The sequence below is a fragment of the Denticeps clupeoides genome, chromosome 11 (assembly GCF_900700375.1).
Source record: "Denticeps clupeoides chromosome 11, fDenClu1.1, whole genome shotgun sequence".
Taxonomy (NCBI): Eukaryota; Metazoa; Chordata; class Actinopteri; order Clupeiformes; family Denticipitidae; genus Denticeps; species Denticeps clupeoides.
This window is the reverse complement of record NC_041717.1, coordinates 4,117,367-4,135,318: the sequence shown is the minus strand read 5'-3', so window position 1 is coordinate 4,135,318 and position 17,952 is coordinate 4,117,367. Positions and strand designations below refer to the sequence as shown.

General features: G+C 45.5%; 1 protein-coding gene across 4 annotated transcripts in view; it reads right to left on the bottom strand.

Moving 5' to 3' along the window:
* LOC114799305 (bone morphogenetic protein receptor type-1B) overlaps positions 1 to 17,952 on the bottom strand; it is a 57,181-nt gene that overhangs the window by 20,102 nt on the left and 19,127 nt on the right. For 2 of the 4 annotated variants that reach the window (XM_028995824.1, XM_028995823.1), the window contains 2 exons: positions 16,652 to 16,723; positions 591 to 857 (listed from right to left, as the gene is read on the bottom strand). In XM_028995824.1, the coding sequence (XP_028851657.1) occupies positions 591 to 672 (82 nt within the window). In that variant the 5' untranslated portion in view covers positions 673 to 857; positions 16,652 to 16,723. The remainder of the gene's footprint in view (positions 1 to 590; positions 858 to 16,651; positions 16,724 to 17,952) is intronic. The other 2 variants (XM_028995826.1, XM_028995825.1) reach the window with 2 other exon arrangements.

The window sequence follows — 17,952 nt, the reverse complement described above, 5'->3', positions numbered from 1 at the left end:
TGCATAAAACGCATATTCACAGCAGTGTGTTCTGACGCTGAAATAAACGGCTTCTAATGAAAACACAATATCGCCATTTATACCGAGGGGGGGGGACCAGCCACATTAGGGACATTTAATCAGCTTTAAATAAAAAATAATAATCTACACCGGACCAAAGCTGAAGTCCTCATTTTAACTTTAAACAAGATTTAAAACTGATTGCGAACTTCTTTGCGTCCTTTTCTGGCCCTCACTGTCTCCAGCCTCAGCGTATGCGTGTGCAGCCGTGGTCAGATCATTCCATCACGGCACGAGACCAGCTCTCTAAAACCCAGTTTAATTCAACCTCCTGAATGTTGCGTCCCTGCCCTGCAGCTCCAAGGCTGGGTGACTTCTGAGCTGGAAGCCCAACTGCGTGCAGGACAAGTGTCAGACAGCTGAACGTCCCCGTTCCCAGCACCACTCCGCCATGCAGCGGAAAATGCGCAGGAATCGCAGCTTCATTTGTTTCATTTGACTCAGGATTCATGCACTGAGCGCAGTTAAAAAGAACCTGTTGATTCATCTCTGCACCGCAGCAGCGCGACGGCGGGTCAGCAGTTACTCACCCCGGCTGCAGGGGAGCAGGGCGAGGAGTCCCACCACGAAGAGAGACGTCCGACTCGCGCTGCTCCATCGCGGTAGCTCCATCTTCTGTCTGTCAGCCGGGCGAGAGAGGAGGTAAATCCCAGAGGCTCCGGCCTCCACGCGCTCAACTGCCTCAGTGTGTGTGTGTGTGTGTGTGTGTGTGTGTCTCTTCTCTCCGTGGTGTGAGAAACTCCACACCGCACAAAACACACAGCAGCTTCAATCACTTCTCCACACTGACTGCCCAGCTGCAAGAGAGAGAGAGAGAGAGAGAGAGAGAGAGAGCGGTGGGAGGAGGAAGAGGAGGAGGAGGAGGAGGAGGAGGGCGTTATTGAGTTGCTCTCTCACACAGAAGTGCCTGTGTAGCAGCCTAGTCCTCACTCCCCAGACACCTTGTGGATGAGACAACAAAGCAACAGCTGAACCCTGCTGCCCTGCCTGGAACCCTGCCACCGACACGGCCCTCCCCGTGCCCCTCCGATTCACCCGGCACGGCACCCCGCCCACCCGGTGCCCCCAACACCCACCCGTCCTCCCAGAAACCAGGCCAGGCCGGAGGACAAGAGCAGGGCACAGGGGAGAGGGGGCATGATCATTAAAACAGAAAAGCCCCAAAACAAGCAGCATCGCTCACTTTACTTATACCATTTTTTTTTATTCAAACTGTTAGTTCACTGATATATGAATATTAAAAAGCAGCAAAGAAGGTGACAAAATTGGGAAAACGGTCCTACTTTACATTTCACAGAAACGTTTGAAATATTTCTACCTTGAGTGGCTGCTTTTGTAACGAAATTTCATTACATTTTTATCTCAGGTCCTTCCCAACTTTATAAACTGGAGGAGTTGCAATGCCATGGGAGCCCTAGTGGGGACTCAAACGGATACATGACGTTCCTTCTGTGATTTAAGCGCGACCAGTCAGACATCAGGCGGATCACTGAGGGTTCAGTACCGCAGGACTGCACACTTTACAATGTGGCTGGATTAGTCACGCTGGCCTGGTCTCAGGCGTTTGAGGGTTAATAGCAGAGACGCTGTGCTGTTGAGAGTCTTCCGGATGGATTCTCCAGATGTCTGCGCTCAAGAATGCAAAAACAGAAGCAGACTGTGAAAAATCTCAGCTCCGAAATGAAATCACGCCCTGGGACATGCAGTTGTCCCGGGTTATGGCTCAGTGGGAGCTCGGTGACGTCCATTCTGCACACGGCCACACAGACGGCGGCCAACTGAAAAAACATGACGCTCAGGTGTGACAAGCAAACTGGGAATGTCCAAATGACCGATGGGTCATTTTCACCCACGTCATGAGAGTCAAACAACTTACTTAATGGTTCTATTAACCATTACAATTTATCCGACTGAATCAGATAAGGGTGTCCCTCATGGTGTCTTCTGTTGCCACTCCGGTGTAAAAATGGTAAAGTATACCCTTCACTTATTATACATACGTTTATTCTGTCATCTTTTAACTCTTAATGCCTACCATGAATCAACACATTATTTTTATGCAAATTATTACGACAAACCATGGAAAAAATAAGATTACATTACAGTGACCTGCTTTGTTTCTGAAAGTATCTTCATTAGTCTTGAAAAAAATCAGCCAATACAGGATTACAGAATTCACAGAACATGCATATAACTCGTTGTCGTACCAGGAAATACAACACTTTTTACATCCCCTGAGGAGACTTAAATCCATTTTCCCTGATACAGCTGTAATAAATGTATGTATCATTTATTCCTCTCAGCCAATTAAATTGGCAGGTATAAAAGTAATATAACTATAAGGACATGAAAACAATGATCTTAATTACAGCCTTTTTATCTAACATCACTAACGCGCTGAGATGTCCGTATGCCGTGCCGGATCCCGTGATGGTTATCTGTGGGTTGGAGGACTCACCACGGGGCTCTTGAGGAGCGCCTTTTTCGGCCTGTCAGTGGCGCACCTGATCCGGGTCATATTGCAGCGCGGCCCTATTCATCCTAATCACATAACACCACTCGATTTGTCCCTGTTTCACCACACAGGATTTATCCCCATTCATACCCAACAAGTTAAGCCGATTAGCCGCGCTATTACGGAGATTACATCAGTTCTGCCAAAAGCATTTCTAATAATAAATAAATGGAGTGTAATAGTTCATTTCCCATTATTCAGCCAGGGCGCTGGCTGTCAGACCCCCAAACCGTCACCAACCCAACTTTCATCGGGATTCACGTGGAGTAAACGGTGGGGAAACACAGAAACAGCCAAAGGGACAAAAAGCGAGCCGAGCTACAATCAGGGCTCCGCGTTTCACTAAATAAACATCAAATGGAGCGGGTTTTGTCCCCGTCCCCGACGCTCACTGCCACTCGGCGTTTCTCACACTCGGACTCGCCAATCATTAGCAGCCAACAATAGACACCCTCTTCCCAGCTCGGCGGTGGAAAGAAAAAAAATTCACTTAACAAATAAACAGTCCACCCTCCCCTCTGGCCAGCGTCCCCGCCCCGTCCCCCCCGTCCCTCCCCAGCGCTGTACCCCGCCGCGTGCCCCCCCAAACACCCACCAGCAGCTCCAGCAAAGTGTCATTCCGGGCACGTACAGCCCAGAAAAGCCTCAACAAGACTCCCTCTCGGCCCCTTTCTCCCCCCTGGACACAGCCAGTGTGTGTGTGTGTGTGTGTGTGTGTGTGTGTCTTCAGTTCTCACTTTTCAGAGTGTGCCTGTCACTGTTGGTTTACTCCCCGGTCTGCATTACGGGTGATAAGGAGGGCGACCTCTTCCCAGAGCTGGCACACGGGGCGCTGGGAGCAAACTGCCGAGGCTCGTCCCTCGTCCCCGTCCCTCTGAAGTCCCGAGGATCCGTCAAGTGCCCAGCATGCGGTGGGGCCGGCCTGAAAGGGCCATGACGGGGGCTTTGGGATGAGGAGGGGCTGCGCTCTTTGTCTCTGCCTGGATTAATAAACTCCTAGTCTGTTCTCTGCCCCCTCGAATCGTGCTCGCTATACACACACACACACACACACACACACACACACACACACTTTCCATTCAGATGGATGGGAAATCCCTGACCACCGTTGTAATGGCTTTAAACTTTTATTTTTAGTTTTGTTTATCTGTAGGAGTTAGTTTGCGTGAGTGATATTCTCTACCTTCGCTCAGACTCGGCTTCGCTCATAATGAAATGTAAACAGTCCAGGCATGCAGCGCGAGGCGGCCGCGGTTCTAGAGTGACTCTGGAATGCGTATAAATCACAGTTGTCCCGCTCAGAAGATAGAAGACTGTGAAATCCCGATTTGGGACAGCAGGAGATTTATATCTTCATCACTGGACCCTGGTGAGAATCGCAACAAGGGCTTGACTTCAACCAGACTCCAACCAATGATGACATCAGTTTGCATATCTTCTCAAGTGGGAGGTCAACCTCGTTCTGAGAGAAAAGCACTCAGGTTTCTGGAGGAAAACCCTAAATTAAAGCTTCAATTCAATGAATTAAAATGTATTACTGTGTAATAAGGACGTTATGGACGACTGTCTGAAAAGGTGGATTGTCGGTAAATTAGGGTTGACCGACACCCCAATGTTGAACGAGTCTTTAATTGTATCGTCATGCTTTTCATGTGTATAATGTGTGTAATTCAAATTCTCACAGTAAATTATGTAAAACTTTTAGGGTGATGCATCTTTTACTTTACTTCATTATTATTTTTTAAGTACTTCCATTTGCAGATACATTTTACTTGAATTACACTTCATTTCAATGTCAAATATCTTACTTTTTACAACTCATCTTTTTATTAAAGCTGAACTTGTGAATAAACTTGTAATATATCTGGAACCTAAGTTGTTTTAATATACTGTAATTTTAATAGACATCAGTGCCAAGTAAATTGACATACTATTAAATTGCCTAAAATAGGCTGTATTATGCAAGATTTCTGATAGAAACATGGCAACAGGACACATTTTTTTGTATATTTGTGGTTGTATTTAGTGCTTGTCTCCGCAGTGCCAGGCCACGTGTACATATTACATCTTAATACTGATCAAATACAGGCTTTTCATACACAATTACATCACCGTCGCCTTTCACGAAGACGGAAAACACACACGGATGCCTGCAACTGCACAACCACAAAACTGCCATTTAATTAGATCGGAACAAGGCCCAATTTACTTGGTAATTCCATTGGGCTGGTTAAAAACAAAATGGGAGGGGACAGCATTTACAGACACGGCAACTTCTTTACCAACGTGGTGTCTTCTTCAGCTACAGTAGGGCTGGGTGAGTTAACACAACCAGCACACAAAGCACACAAAAAAAAGCAGACCTGCAGTTTCTCTTTCACTCGCGCCACTTAACACATGAAAAGACTAGTCAACCAGGATTTGCTCACGTTTGCACATCAATCGATTAATAATGCCACGCCATTAGGTAACTGAAAGAAAATACATTTTAATGACCTCATAAATGCATTTTACAACTAGAGTAAAAGTCATATTATTTTGTAGATATAAGCTGTTATCTTGTTGGAAAAACTTTGCTCCTTCTTTGTGCAAATGATTCTTGTTTCCCACACAAAACCTCATTCTCTCCTTTTTGCCAAAAGGAATGCTGAACAGATGTTTGAGTGGCATATCTATGGTGGCCTCAGCACTATGTGCCACCTGTTGGGTTATTCACCTGGTCATAAGGAGCGTTAATGGCGGTGACACCCCGCAGAGTGTGAAAGGGACACAACTCTCTGGGTTCCTCCAACAAAAACCCAGCATGGAATTTCACATCCAGGCCGCTCTCTAACGCTGAGTACTGAATGGCACCATTAGAATAAAAAAAATGACAATGTCGAGCCCAGACCTGGCATCATAAATGCGCAGCGCTTCAGCAGCTTACGCACGCCTCCGGGACGTCACCTCCGGATTCTCCCGATTCGTAACGAAGCCACACCGAGCGCCGGCATCGTCACCCGTCTGAATGCTGAGCACACCGGCTTTCTTCCCCAGGAGCTCAAGGCCCTTTCACTGGCCCAGCATGCACCAGCCTCAGGCAGCTTTCCTGGCCTCACAGTGGGGTAGCGAGGGCGTGATGGAGGTCGACTCGGAGGGCTTCACCCCTGCCCTTCACGCCAACAACTCACTCACCACGACTCAACCATCAAAACAAATAAAGAAAAAAGTTCGTTTTTTCCACCTTAATTACGTCCCCCAGATGGACAGAAGAGCTAAATAAAGCGGCAACTTTCATCTCTTCCGGCTCTAGATAATCCCCTGTTTCTGACACAGGCTGGTGGTGAGGAGGGGACACGGGGTCAGGTGAGTGAAGGGACAGGGCCCGGGGGGGTGGAATATTCAAAAGACCACCCATTGGCTGAAAGACCACTGAAAAATAAAGCAGGCAGGACAGGCAGAGTGACGGCTGTCTGTTTATTTGTGTTTCGCTCTGGAGATGAGACCGAGGACCCGGGGACACAGGAACTCAGCCAATCAGCCAGCCACGTCCTGGCTCAGCTCACTCGCTTTCACAGCGGTGACAACAAACAAATGAAATTCGACTAATCAAGGGGAAAAGAACAGAGAAAAACGCACAATTACTGCATTAGTGTAGAGTCCTTCCCACTTCTGAGTGCAACTTCATTCATTTGCATTCTGGCCACCGTTTTCCCAGAGCCAACCAGAGGGTTCCAGAAAACACCCCTCTCACCAGATATTCAAGCTGTGAAATTCATTCAATTGCAATTGGAATATTGACACTGCCATTTTTGAATTTGTAATAATTGTAATCGCCAATTCTGCAAGCCACTTTCCGTCTATTACAAATACCAAAGCTACAACAAATAAAGTACACAAAGTCGAATATCATACTAATGGACTGCAATTAGCCTGCAGTAAAATCTAGATCTTCATTATCAACTTGCAGAGAGAAAAAAAATTCAAACTAATCAAACCACTTGAATCGTGATTCTCATTCGCTCGCACACCTGCTACACTTCCGTGTCCTTTCCAGCCCCCCGGGGGGACGAATCGGCACGACCCAGCCACAGATAAACAAATATGAGCACAAAGGCAAATTGCTCTACTCCACCGTAGGAGGGAGAGGAACTCGCCCTCCCCCCAAAAAGGGAAATGTATGACTTCCATTTGCCAAGACGAGTGCTGAAGCTGGCCAAGAAAAGTACATTAAATCCCCTCTCTGCTCTGCGCCTAATCACAAACCAAACACAGGCATTATCACGGCCGTCTGAGAGGCCCGACTGCAGTCGGCTACCTGTAGGTCCCTCCATCGCCACGTTTTCTACATTACGACACCGAGGGCCTTTCCATTGTTTGTCATGGTATTTTTTCCCTTGATTTGAGCTTGTTTTTGGTGAATTTGTCCAGTTTGTTTAAAGTGATGTGATTTTTTCCGTGTAGTAGCAGGGCTGGGTAAAATAAACCTACTAGATTGTCATAAATGTATTCAGTAATGTCCTCCATTACAGTATATATTTAAATACACTGTATATATAAAATACCATTTTTAAACACGTGTAAAACAGTTGTGTGCAGCAGTACTTTTGGATGGTGATTTTGTTCATTTTTGCTGATCTCGATATGAATATTAGTAATAAACTGTCGACCAAATGAGTGTGAAAAAGAAAGATGAAAGTGTTCACATCACATTCACACATATGGGTTGTACAACTAATTAAATGTGACAGTAGAGTCACACTCAAAACACACAAGGGAAGTCCTGCTAATGGGACGTCCCCATAGCAACTGGCATATCAGTATCAGCCTGAATATGTTTTTTTTTTTGGTTCACAAAACCACATTTTACTGTGTGAAGAAACATTTTTCATTTATTCTAAAAGAACTAAAAAACACCTTCGAAAATGTAACTTTTTGTATTCGGAATATTTTTTTGTATTCTGTTACATCACAACCCAGATGATGTGTGATATTTGACTTTTTGGTGTAATGCCATTGCTTTTGTCCATTTGCTACAAAGTTCTGTGTTTTGTTTCTGTCTTTGTTCCTGTTTTGTAAGTGAGCCTTATCACGAACGAAAGAGCGGAAGAATCTGGACCGAGGACTCCAGTTTTAATTGAGGAGCCCGCTGATGGCCGGGCGCAGTGCGGATCTGACACCGCGGGTCAGAGTGCTGACCCACAAACCCTCGGTAACCCTCACACCTGCCTGAGCACATTACAGCGAGCTCTCCCACCCGATTATGACACCCCAGCTGCGTTTGAACACACGCCCTTTCAAACACTTATATCTGCTTAAAGCCAAGCGGCCAGAGCCTCTGCGACAGCTAATTAGACGCGGGCGGAAATTTTAATTGTGCGGTTTAAAAGGACAGAAGCAATTTCGGCCGACGTGCGGTGATTGCCGCGGCGGTCTGGGCAGCTCTTTGTGTTCGCGTGGGACGCGACCGAGGTGCAGAGGTTTCAGATCGTGTTTTTTAAGGGTTCACAATGTTACGAGGGCTGGAATGTCGAGCTTTAATGACTCCGAGGAAGGACATCTACAGCAGGCCTCTGGCGTCTCCCCCACCAAGACACAAAAGACCCCTTTCATTACGGTAATTGCCCGACACTCTAACTAACAGCTTGTGTCCTCACATTCGCAGAAACACCGCTGTCATTTTCAGCCGCTCGGTCACCGCAAACCGGGACAGAAATACGACCAGAGGTCTAAACCTCGCTCGGAGGAGAGGCGAGATGGTGTGATGGAGAGGGAGGCGTCAGGGTTCACCATGGGTGAGCGGCGCGACAAGAACCAAGCGTCAGGAGTTCATGCACCCAGGTCCGCATTCACACAGCGTACACAAAGAGATTACACAGACTGTGCTAACAAGGATTATCACAACAGAGTGGCGCCACCTGTCTCTGGGCTCCAATTAGGGAGCCCCAAAACGAGGTGCCAATTAGAGGACACAAAAAGGAAGGAGGAGGGGGCGCAACGTGAGGGGAGGGCGGTCAGAAGAATAGAGGAGCAGTTCTGTGTTTAGAAGATACTGTATGTGTAAATAGTATAAAATGTAAATTAATCCCATAGTGGCACAGGCCACAACCATAAAAAAAAAAAAAGACATTTTTGGACGTCAAACATTATATTGCAATAAACAGATAGTTTGTTAGATTGATCAACAGACCCCCTGACCTCTGACCTGACCGTTAGAATTCTAGTACCCATGAGTCCCGAGGACTGAGACACTGAACTACACATGTGCACAGACGGACCGCTCGAATCCACGCAGACTCCTGTCTTCCAAGAAAAAGCTGAACGAATCACCTCAATGCGGGAACAAGATGAAGTAAAGGAAGACAAAAAAGAACAAAACATGATATTATCTACCGCACATCCCCTCGGCACAATGCAGGAACCAAATTCCTGCTCAGGAGCAGGTGTTGAGGTCAGTGAGCGGGTCATCAGCCACGGTTCAGCTCCCAAATATAGAGCCATCACTGTTGGGGTCCAAAAGTTCACCAAATCTCTCGAATGTCCAACAGAGGCCCTCGCCCAAAACACCGGAGTATCAGGCCTCCCGCTCCCACCAGCTCCAGTAACAACCTATTAAGATCCGTATCGTACGGCTACCTGAAAACACCAGTTTTAATTTCCCGCCTCACCTCCGCTGCAGCTGTTCCTTCGTACGAGGGAGGGTTGCTCCCCAAAACATGCCTGTCGCAGGCAAAAGGCAAGAACTGGCCGCGAGCTCAGTGTTGACCTCTGACCCCGCCTTCCTCTAGACCCTGACAGACCTGCCTTGTAAGACACCCTGACAGACTACAAGTGCTCAGTGTGTACAGACTGGACATAAAGGGTCTTGGTTCTGCGTGTGGGGATAACATGTCACATTACAAGAGACTGTAAGCCTGTGAATGTGTCCTTGTCCATGTATCCAGCCTCCTGACCCTCAATCGCATAATGCAGGACCAATGTCCCGTAACTGGGGTTCAACATGTTTACCGAGCTGGGTCTTCATCAGACATAGACTGCCATCATCTCTGTGCCATAATGGCATATGGTACTTGGATGCATTTCATCATGTCCTGACTGGCCTATTCTATGGTCCTCATGAAGTATTCTCCATACAGTGGCCTGTTTCCACTCCCACATGTGTGTGTATATATATATATATATGTGTGTGTGTGTGTGTGTATGTATGTATGTGTGTGTGTGTGTGTGTGTGTGTGTGTGTGTGTGTGTATATATATATATATATATATATATATTATTTTTTTTTTTTTTTTTTTTTTGAGGCTGTAACACATCACACACATTATAAAATGATCTTACAAACATTTACCAGATGTGACACATTATAAGTAATCAGTCACAAACCCGTCCCATCAATATTTATTCCTGAAATTATTAATCTCCACAGTTTCATGAGAGAGAAAACAGTGTTGTCATATTATGCTGATTGATGATAAATGGGCTGCTTTAAAAAATTATGGTAAAGGCATCACAGCCTCTGAATTTATGGCCCCATTGGGATGTCTCAGGACAGCCCATGTCTACAATCTGGATTATGGAGAATGTATTTTTTTTAGTAAGAAGAAAAGCAAATTGCCACAAGGATAATGAGAAAGGCAGTGTTTAAATTGCTTGATTGCTTGACTAAAAAGTAGAAATTAATAAATACAAAACTAAATGCTGCTTAAATAAACTTTAGCACAGAGCTCTACAATCAGCTGCTCTGCTGAAAAAAACATGACCTGCTAAAAAACGGATAAAATGGCTAATTTGACCAGATTAAAATGCGTTGCTTCAACTTTCTCTCTGCTGATTGGTCAGCTGTATCGCCGCGGGAACAACAAAAGTAAATACAGGAAAACGAAATATACCCATAATTCAGTGTTCTCAAATCATGTGATAGTGTTTGGTCCTGTTTTGGTTCGGTACACGTTCTCGTTCGCAATTTGATTCGAATCGAGACCACCTCTTTTAGTGGGTCTCAGTGCTGTTTGATGTGAAACTGAGTGCGAGTACCGGACAAAACGAACTGCACCATGGCAGGAAACGAAGTTAAATCCGGTACAGTTTAGTAGGTTATGCCAACTTAAACCAGCTTCCAGCATTGTGCCATTTTTTCAGCAGGATGATACCATTTTTAATGCAAAAATGATTATATTTGTGCAGTTTGTGTAAGCTAATTTGGATAATTATATGACTGACAAATCGTGTAGTGAGTCCCTTTATTTTCTACATCTGACACATTCAGGTATCATTATCATTGTATCAAAATGCATGGGGAATTTTAACTTGCATTGTGGCATTATATGGTAAATGTAGTGAAATGTTTAATTGTGACAACATGCAAAATTGACGAATCATGTCACGGTTTATAATCATCACCATGAATAAAGTGGTTTATAACCTGACATTCCAAACCCCTTCACAAGGGAGGGTTGTCACTAACGTCACCTCAAATCTGAAAACTACTGAACGTAATGTTTTAAAATTCTGAACTGATTCATTCATAAATTCATTTTGATGCCCCCTAAAGTTGCTCGGTATCGGTGAAATGTGGAAAAAGTTCATGCCTTAAATAATATTGCCTCCAACCTGAATTCTAATTCAACTGTAGAGCTGTGTGTGAGCAATTAATCAAAGCAACAAAAAAAATACAGATAAAAAGAGCATTTGGCTTAACACATGTTGGGGACGGAGCAACTCACGCAAACAGGTTCCGTTTTTTCTTAGCGGTAGATAAGACAGTGAGATTTATGGCTAAGAAACAACCTGTTTTCTTGGGCCTTTTGGGTCTTGAAAATGCGTGTGACCGAGTGCTTTTATTTTTCTTTCCACTTCTACCGTGTAAAGCACTTTGGTCGGCTGTGCTAGATTTTCACACCTCTCCTAAAATCCTGAGCGAACTGGCAGCCTACACACACACACACACACACACACACACACACACACCGCTCTGCAAAGCAACGCAATTGCACTCTAACTCTAATACTATACACTTACAGAGACCTCTCTATTTAACCACTCTAATGCATCTATCGCTTTATCTTCAAGGAAAATAATGCAGTGCCTTTAAAATGAAAAAGTTTTCAGCAGCAGGAAGAATTTAAGCTCATTATATAAAGAAATACTGCATATCCTCTTACCCTAATTCCAACACAAAGGGCCTGAGATACAGAAAAATAGATTTCTTTCTATCATTTCTTCATTAAGGGCATCGTCTCTCTGGCCAGGGAGGCCGTTCTTAATTTCTTTCTCAACACGTCGACGGCGGGACAATCAAATTCCCCTCTGCAAGAAAAGCTAATCTACTGATAATGGCCTTCCCGCGGCTGCATAAGCCCTCCTCTCAGCATCTGTTAAAACAATTTGACAAATTCGAAACTACTCTAAGGATATAAATATCATTCGCTCCATTCCACAAATATCATTCCCTCCACTTCCAGCCCCTAACAGCCTCCTCCTTCGAGCTGCTTGCAGCGATTTGTCTGATTCAAGCTAACGTTATTATTCCGGGCCGGAGAAGAAGGCGCTCATTTACACAGCCGGAACCGACTCTCCTGCCGTGACCTCCAGCCAGGATCCGCGCGGTGACGTCTCACCTGCAATGTCCCAGTGTCTTCGCGCTCAGAACTTTATTACACTTTATTAATCCCTGCAAGACTTTTTTAATAAGCCGCTGAACATTTGTATTTTTGTTGAATTATGTAACGGAACTAATGAATTTGCAATAGACCAAACAAATAAAAGTTTTTACGTCTGTGCTGAAGTGTTTACAGCGGAGAACGTGAGGTCCACACAGACACCTTCTCGTCTTCTAGAATAAGTGTGGGGTCATAATCACTTCATACAATACAAATTCAAAATGTTGCAATTAGATTTACATAATTGGACTTTAATATACGGTATAATTGGAGATTTGTACATGAAATATGAACACTGACAACATGAACCTTTTAGTTTGATTCGCCAACCTATTTTGTTATTTATCTGTTTTTATTTGTCACTTTTTCACAAATTCAAAATGTTGCAATTAGATTTACATAATTGGACTTTAATATACGGTATAATTGGAGATTTGTACATGAAATATGAACACTGACAACATGAACCTTTTAGTTTGATTCGCCAACCTATTTTGTTATTTATCTGTTTTTATTTGTCACTTTTTCTTGATACCTGCTATCTGACAACTGAATTTTCAGAAATCGTATACCGCATTGACAGGTACACCGGTGTAAAACCGGTGTAAAACCGGTGTAAAACTGGTCTGACTCCTGACTCTCAGAGCAGATTCACCACCGGTCACCGTCAATGAACAAACGCAAAACACAAGACATCACAGAGGCTTCATTATGGAACCGACAAGTCACAAGTCAGTCAAAGCTAACTCAATCTCTTCATTACTCCGCCCTCCGGCGGCATACGTCTGGGGTGCGGGGTAAAAAAGGAAAGCCCTGATATAGGCGGAACCTGGGGCCTGAGCGGATTAGGCTGAAGAGGGGCGAAAAACAACATGTTTACCCCTTCCCCGTCCTCCACCCGCGCCTCACATGAGGCCAGGCAGCATTAGGCTGATATCTCGGCCTAGTTTGTCCACATTACATTACATTTGCCACGATGCTTGGCTAGATAAGCGGCGGAATTATGACGGGAATCGCTGCTGAGCCGCGGAAAACAGATGTCTGGCTTTTTCTTGGGCAGCGTCCATGGCCGAGATGTGAATGGTTTCTTTCAGATGTGCTTCTGCTTCAGAAAACGTCTTTAGACAGATCAGGAATGATGACGCTCCAGGAAAAACAAGATAAAAGAAAAAACACACACACACACACATATATTTCCCCAATACGTGCTTAGAGTTGAGTAGATACTGGTGATGGGGGTTCAAGCCACAAGTAAAATATGTTTTTTGAATGAGCCTAATGTTTCGTGTTAAAATGACCCCCCGTAGAAGTGTCACTTTACTTTTGGTTTAAATGGACGTTTTGAGCTCGTATAGAAGCCAAACAGGGGCGGAGTGACGCGGGAGGGAGGAAGTGGCGGGCCGAATTCCGCTCTACCTCGAACAATGCGGCACTTGTCGACGACACAATCCAATAAGATAAGAATGCATTAGAAGAGTACACTCCAATTATGGGGAGATGGCTATCGGATTTAAATACCGTTAATCGTGTCACGCTCACTGCACACTCTCGGCCCTTCGGACACACCAGACGATGGCGCGGGCCACCGCCATGTCACTAATCTCAAACGGGCCTAATTAAAGAGATCAGATATCAGACAGGCCTCGGTTCTTTTTTTTTTTTTTTTTAAAGTATTATATTTTAACGCCTGTGGATAAACGTGACTTTAAATTAGTCTTCCTGATCTCTGCAGATATTTAATGACTGTGTCAGGTTGGCAAGTAGATGCTACAGGTAAATAGGGACCATAAATAAGAAAAAGCGGTAGGTCAGGTTGGGCGCTTCCCTTTGTATTTCACGCAGACCACATCACAGCGCTTCCCTGCCGCTAGCTCCTCCTCCTCCTCCTCATCCTCCCCCGGAGCTCGGCTGTCCGTCACGCACGCCCATTTGCATGCGAATGCTGCGTCGGGCTTGATGGTTGTGTCGTGTATGAAAGCGCCGGAGGGGAGACCCCCTTGCCGCTGAGCTTAGCCATTCACAGACGCCGCGATTCCCCCATAAGCCTAATCTGCTCCATCCACGGTGCAGCGGCAGAGTCGGTGAAATGAGCTGAAGCACAATGGGGGGAAGAAGTACAAAAGCATCTGCTGGAACGGCGATCCATCCTGCTGGAGGAGTTTAAGGGAACTTTTTGTTGTGCGTCGCAGAGACTTTTGAAATCCTTCATTATCTACGGTAGTGACAGGGAAACAAAACCTCCATTTACCTGCCAAAGAAAGAAGGGAGAGTAAAAGGAGACGGAAACGCTGCTGACAGAATTCACTGTTCGTAACTGGATCACTGCGGCGGTTCTGGTTTTAAGACATTATTAATGATTTCGTTACTGAAACCTGCCAGCTTTGTTCTTCAGTAGACGAAAAAAAAAAAACCAGAAATAAATTCATGTAAATACCCCATGTATACATGCCAACTTTGTGTTCGGTTTGTTGTTTTTACTTCCTTTTTTTTACTGTAACTCGTTTCGTCTTCCTATATACTGGGCTGCAGATTATAAAGTTTACTTTGACCACTACATTAAAAATAATACAATTAATGTATATTCTTTTCATTCAATATTCCATTTACACCATCATTGTTAATTGTGGGATACAAATCTCTAGTTCTTCATGCACGTTACTTACATTTACATTACATTTACAGCAATTATCAGATGCAACTTACAATCAGTAGTTACAGGGACAGTCCTCCCCTGGAGACACTCAGGGTTAAGTGTCTTGTTCAGGGACACAATGGTAGTAAGTTGGATTTGAACCTGGGTCTTCTGGTTCATAGGCGAGTGTGTTACCCACTAGGCTACTACCACCCCTTATGGGTACTTTATGGGTATATACAGATAAAAATAATAGCTTTTATGTATATGACTGTGCCGATCTTGTGTAGTTTTAGGTCAGAGTTCAATGTCAGGACCGAAAGAAATTGAACCATCTAAACACCGCAGAGTTTGTGAGATTTAGGAGCGTGAAGCAGCCGAAGAACAACAGGAGAAACGTTATCGCCGAAGAGGCACAATCTGCACCGGCAGACACATCAGGAGATAGCGGCGAGGGACGGGGACGCCCTCGCTGCCACAACACGCGATGTTTCCTCAGTGAGAAAGAGGCCGCCTGGCCCGAAAAAAACCCCCCAGCCGAAATCCTTCCAGAGCCCTGGAGGACGCCGCGGCGGCGTCTCACGTTCCTTGCGGTTATTTAGGAAACGGCCTGTACCCAAACAGGGATTAAAAGGAGGCGGGCAGCGCCTCGTTTAGCTCATAAGCACTTTTTTTTTTTGCCGCCAGTGTTTTTATGGCAAGTAATCCTGGCTTTTGTCGTGCTCAAGCTCCAGACAGGTGCATGTATCCAGAGGGTCCATCTTACCAGGAACCAGACACACACACACACACACACATACTCGAAACGACGGGTCTTCTCTACATCTATATATACGCGTGGCGCTATGTTTAAACCGCGTTTATTTCGGTACGTGCTTACATCATTCGTAAGTCAGGTTATGGACCGATCTTTATGTCACCCTGGGTAGAGGCGTAGTGCTCATGATTCTCTTGTGGCAATGACTGGCGGGATTGGGACCTCATGATGGGCCTCTGGCGATTTAGCGCCCCCTAGAGACCGAGCAAGACTTCAACGCGGAGGCCCTGCGGTGCAGGACGCCGACTTTTGAGTCTGGACTGAACCCCTAGCCGACGGGCTGGCTGCATGCGCGCCTCTCACGCCCTCTTGGTGACAGGACATTCGGTGCTGTCCTCACCTTGTCTTCGGGGCAGGAAGGGAAGGGGGGGGGGGGGGGGGGGCGTGGTGGTGCGGGGGGGTCTAGTCGCACCTATCCTTGAGCGTCTGGGCTGGGAGAACAAGGCGCCTTGTTGTGGAATGGAGGGAGAGAGCGGAGTGTTGTGTAATCGGAGAGCGGAGAGAGATGAGCCACACAGCTGCTGGGTGCCTCTCCTGTTGGGTCCGCCACAACTGTGATATCATGGAACAAAGCTGGAATGCACACACACACACACACACACACAGTCTGCTCACAACCAACAGTTATTTCACTGCGCTGCATCTAGGGCTTTGGGAATTTAGAGAGTGCTGGCCATATCCATACAGAACCAAGGCCCCCGGCTCACACCGCGTAACCAGGAATGAACCTCAGCCTCCCTGGTGATAAACGGGCCCTCCTTCATCCACAGCCGACTCAACGTGCTGCTGACAGGAGCTTTTAGCAGCGCACCTGAGCACGTCCCTCTAAAGCGCCTCTTCTAGCGCCCATTCATAGGGACAGATGGCACACCAGTCATGAAGCCCTGAGCAAGGTGATACGATTAAAGCAACAGGCCCAACGGTAGCCGTTTTTACGAAAAACATCAGGTAGAGTGACCCAGAGCATGTCTGTACCGCTAGATCCTTACCTCTGTGTGTGTGTGTGTCCACCGTCCTCAGCCCGTACTATGCACTCAGTTCTTCATGTGCCTCCACACCGCCTGCATAAACACAGGCAGAGCACACAATTACAGTCGGAACCGATACGCAGTGTATTGTCACACATTATCGCCAGCATGTCCTGTCCAAAACTGAACACAAAGCAGAGGTACGCTGTGGTAAAATTTGCTTTTACAGAAGCCCTGCATATCAGCCTCCTGTCCAGCATCCCGTGTCCTCAGAAACACACGATGCAATACATATCTGGACAGCAGGGGCAGTATAGAGGTCGGACGTGACAGCAGCAACATAACCTAGCAGCCGGTTATGAAGAGTCTGTGTTTTCCCGCACCTCCACAGAATACATGTCTAATACAGCCAGTGTTCTCTGGTCTGCCCCCTAGTGGTGTCCTCCAGTAAAATACGGAATGTTTACGCAAAAAGATGCGAACAGCTACTTTTACAAAGTAGTAAACAAACAAACATCTGCCCTTCACCAGTGTTACCACACCCGCCATTAATAGGCAGAGTCATCAGCATTGTCTGCCACCGTCTCCTGAAAGGCTTATAACGCTTAGAGAAACAGCTCCCTGTTACGCATTTGCAGAATGACTGACTGATGTCATAGACGTCCTTACCGAGATCAGGCTATATGGTTAACAAGAGATGCCGATGACACACACAACACTATTTTATTAATCTAGACTTGAAATGTCTCTCGTTGAGTTTTTTTTTTTTGGAAAAGTATACAAAGCTGCCCCAAATTAAAAATGAGCAAGCTGGGTGTGCCTATTAATGACTGTAAAAGAAAATATAAGCTAACCCATGAAATCACACGGGAAAAATTTCACACGGCATGTCGTTTTTACAGCTGACCTGTTTGGCAAGTCTATAAAAATACTCCCACGTGCTATAGTTAGGACAAACCTGCTGCTTGGGACAAAGGGCTTGATTCATTCGTTTTACTGCTAAGTGGACGAAATTAGAACAGATATATTTGGCCCCTTGCTCATTATTGGGGGCTGGATGACTGAGTCCCATCAGTCATGAAATCTAAATGTGTGTGAGACATGCTGCAATACTGTCAGGTGACAACTGGCACGTATTTATGATCAGAGATGTCTTAAAAATTGTTTTTCATGCACTATTTTAAGAAATGAAACTGTAGAAAATGTTGACAGGTGGACACTGACTCTGAACGTGATGAGCGAACTTGAAAAGTATTAATTATGAAACAAGTGACCGGTGCAATGATGCATTATGCCAACATATTTATGTTTTAATTCAATGT